We start from the raw sequence: 508 nt of genomic DNA on the forward strand, positions 1-508 counted from the left end.
GACATCTTACAGCAGCAGGAGACGTGGACGGCGAGCCCTCGTGAAGAGCAACCACAGATCAAGCTGGTAAGAGGTAGGAATCACCAGGGCATGTGTGCCGCAGCCTTTAGCAGGCGGGTGCCAGGCTCCCGGGGTCTCTCGGCTGTGGGGAGAGACCGCCTGCGGCATCTCCTGGGGCTCCGGAGCCAGGGCCAGGCACTCCCGCCCGGCGTCAGGCCCGGGGCTCTGGGGAAGGGGCCGCCCTGCACCGGGGGGTCTGGTTGGCGACATGGAGGGCAGGTGGGATCGTCCTTCCCGGGGACGACGGGGCAGGCCGCACTCACCGGGACGCTGGCAGCGGCTCCGGGACACGAGAGGAGCCCTGTGGAGAGCAACCGGCGTTAACGGCGTCTGGTTCCGCCTGGATTCGCCCCGTCCCGGCAACGGCCCGGATTCCCCCCCGACCTCCCCCGGGACCAGCCGGTGTCCGTTCCCGGTCCCGTCCCCGACCAGCCGGGGGCCGGTCCCG

At 71.3% G+C, this 508-nt stretch overlaps 1 protein-coding gene across 1 annotated transcript in view; it reads left to right on the plus strand.

Annotated features, from left to right (window-relative positions):
- Positions 1-268: 268 nt before the first annotated feature.
- Positions 269-508, plus strand: part of DUSP4 (dual specificity phosphatase 4) — a 121,186-nt gene continuing 120,946 nt past the window's right edge. The window contains exon 1 of the mRNA XM_019473139.1: positions 269-502. Coding sequence (XP_019328684.1) covers positions 269-502 — 234 coding nt within the window. The remainder of the gene's footprint in view (positions 503-508) is intronic.

Source organism: Aptenodytes forsteri, unplaced genomic scaffold (assembly GCF_000699145.1).
Source record: "Aptenodytes forsteri isolate BGI_AS27 unplaced genomic scaffold, ASM69914v1 Scaffold6, whole genome shotgun sequence".
Taxonomy (NCBI): domain Eukaryota; kingdom Metazoa; phylum Chordata; class Aves; order Sphenisciformes; family Spheniscidae; genus Aptenodytes; species Aptenodytes forsteri.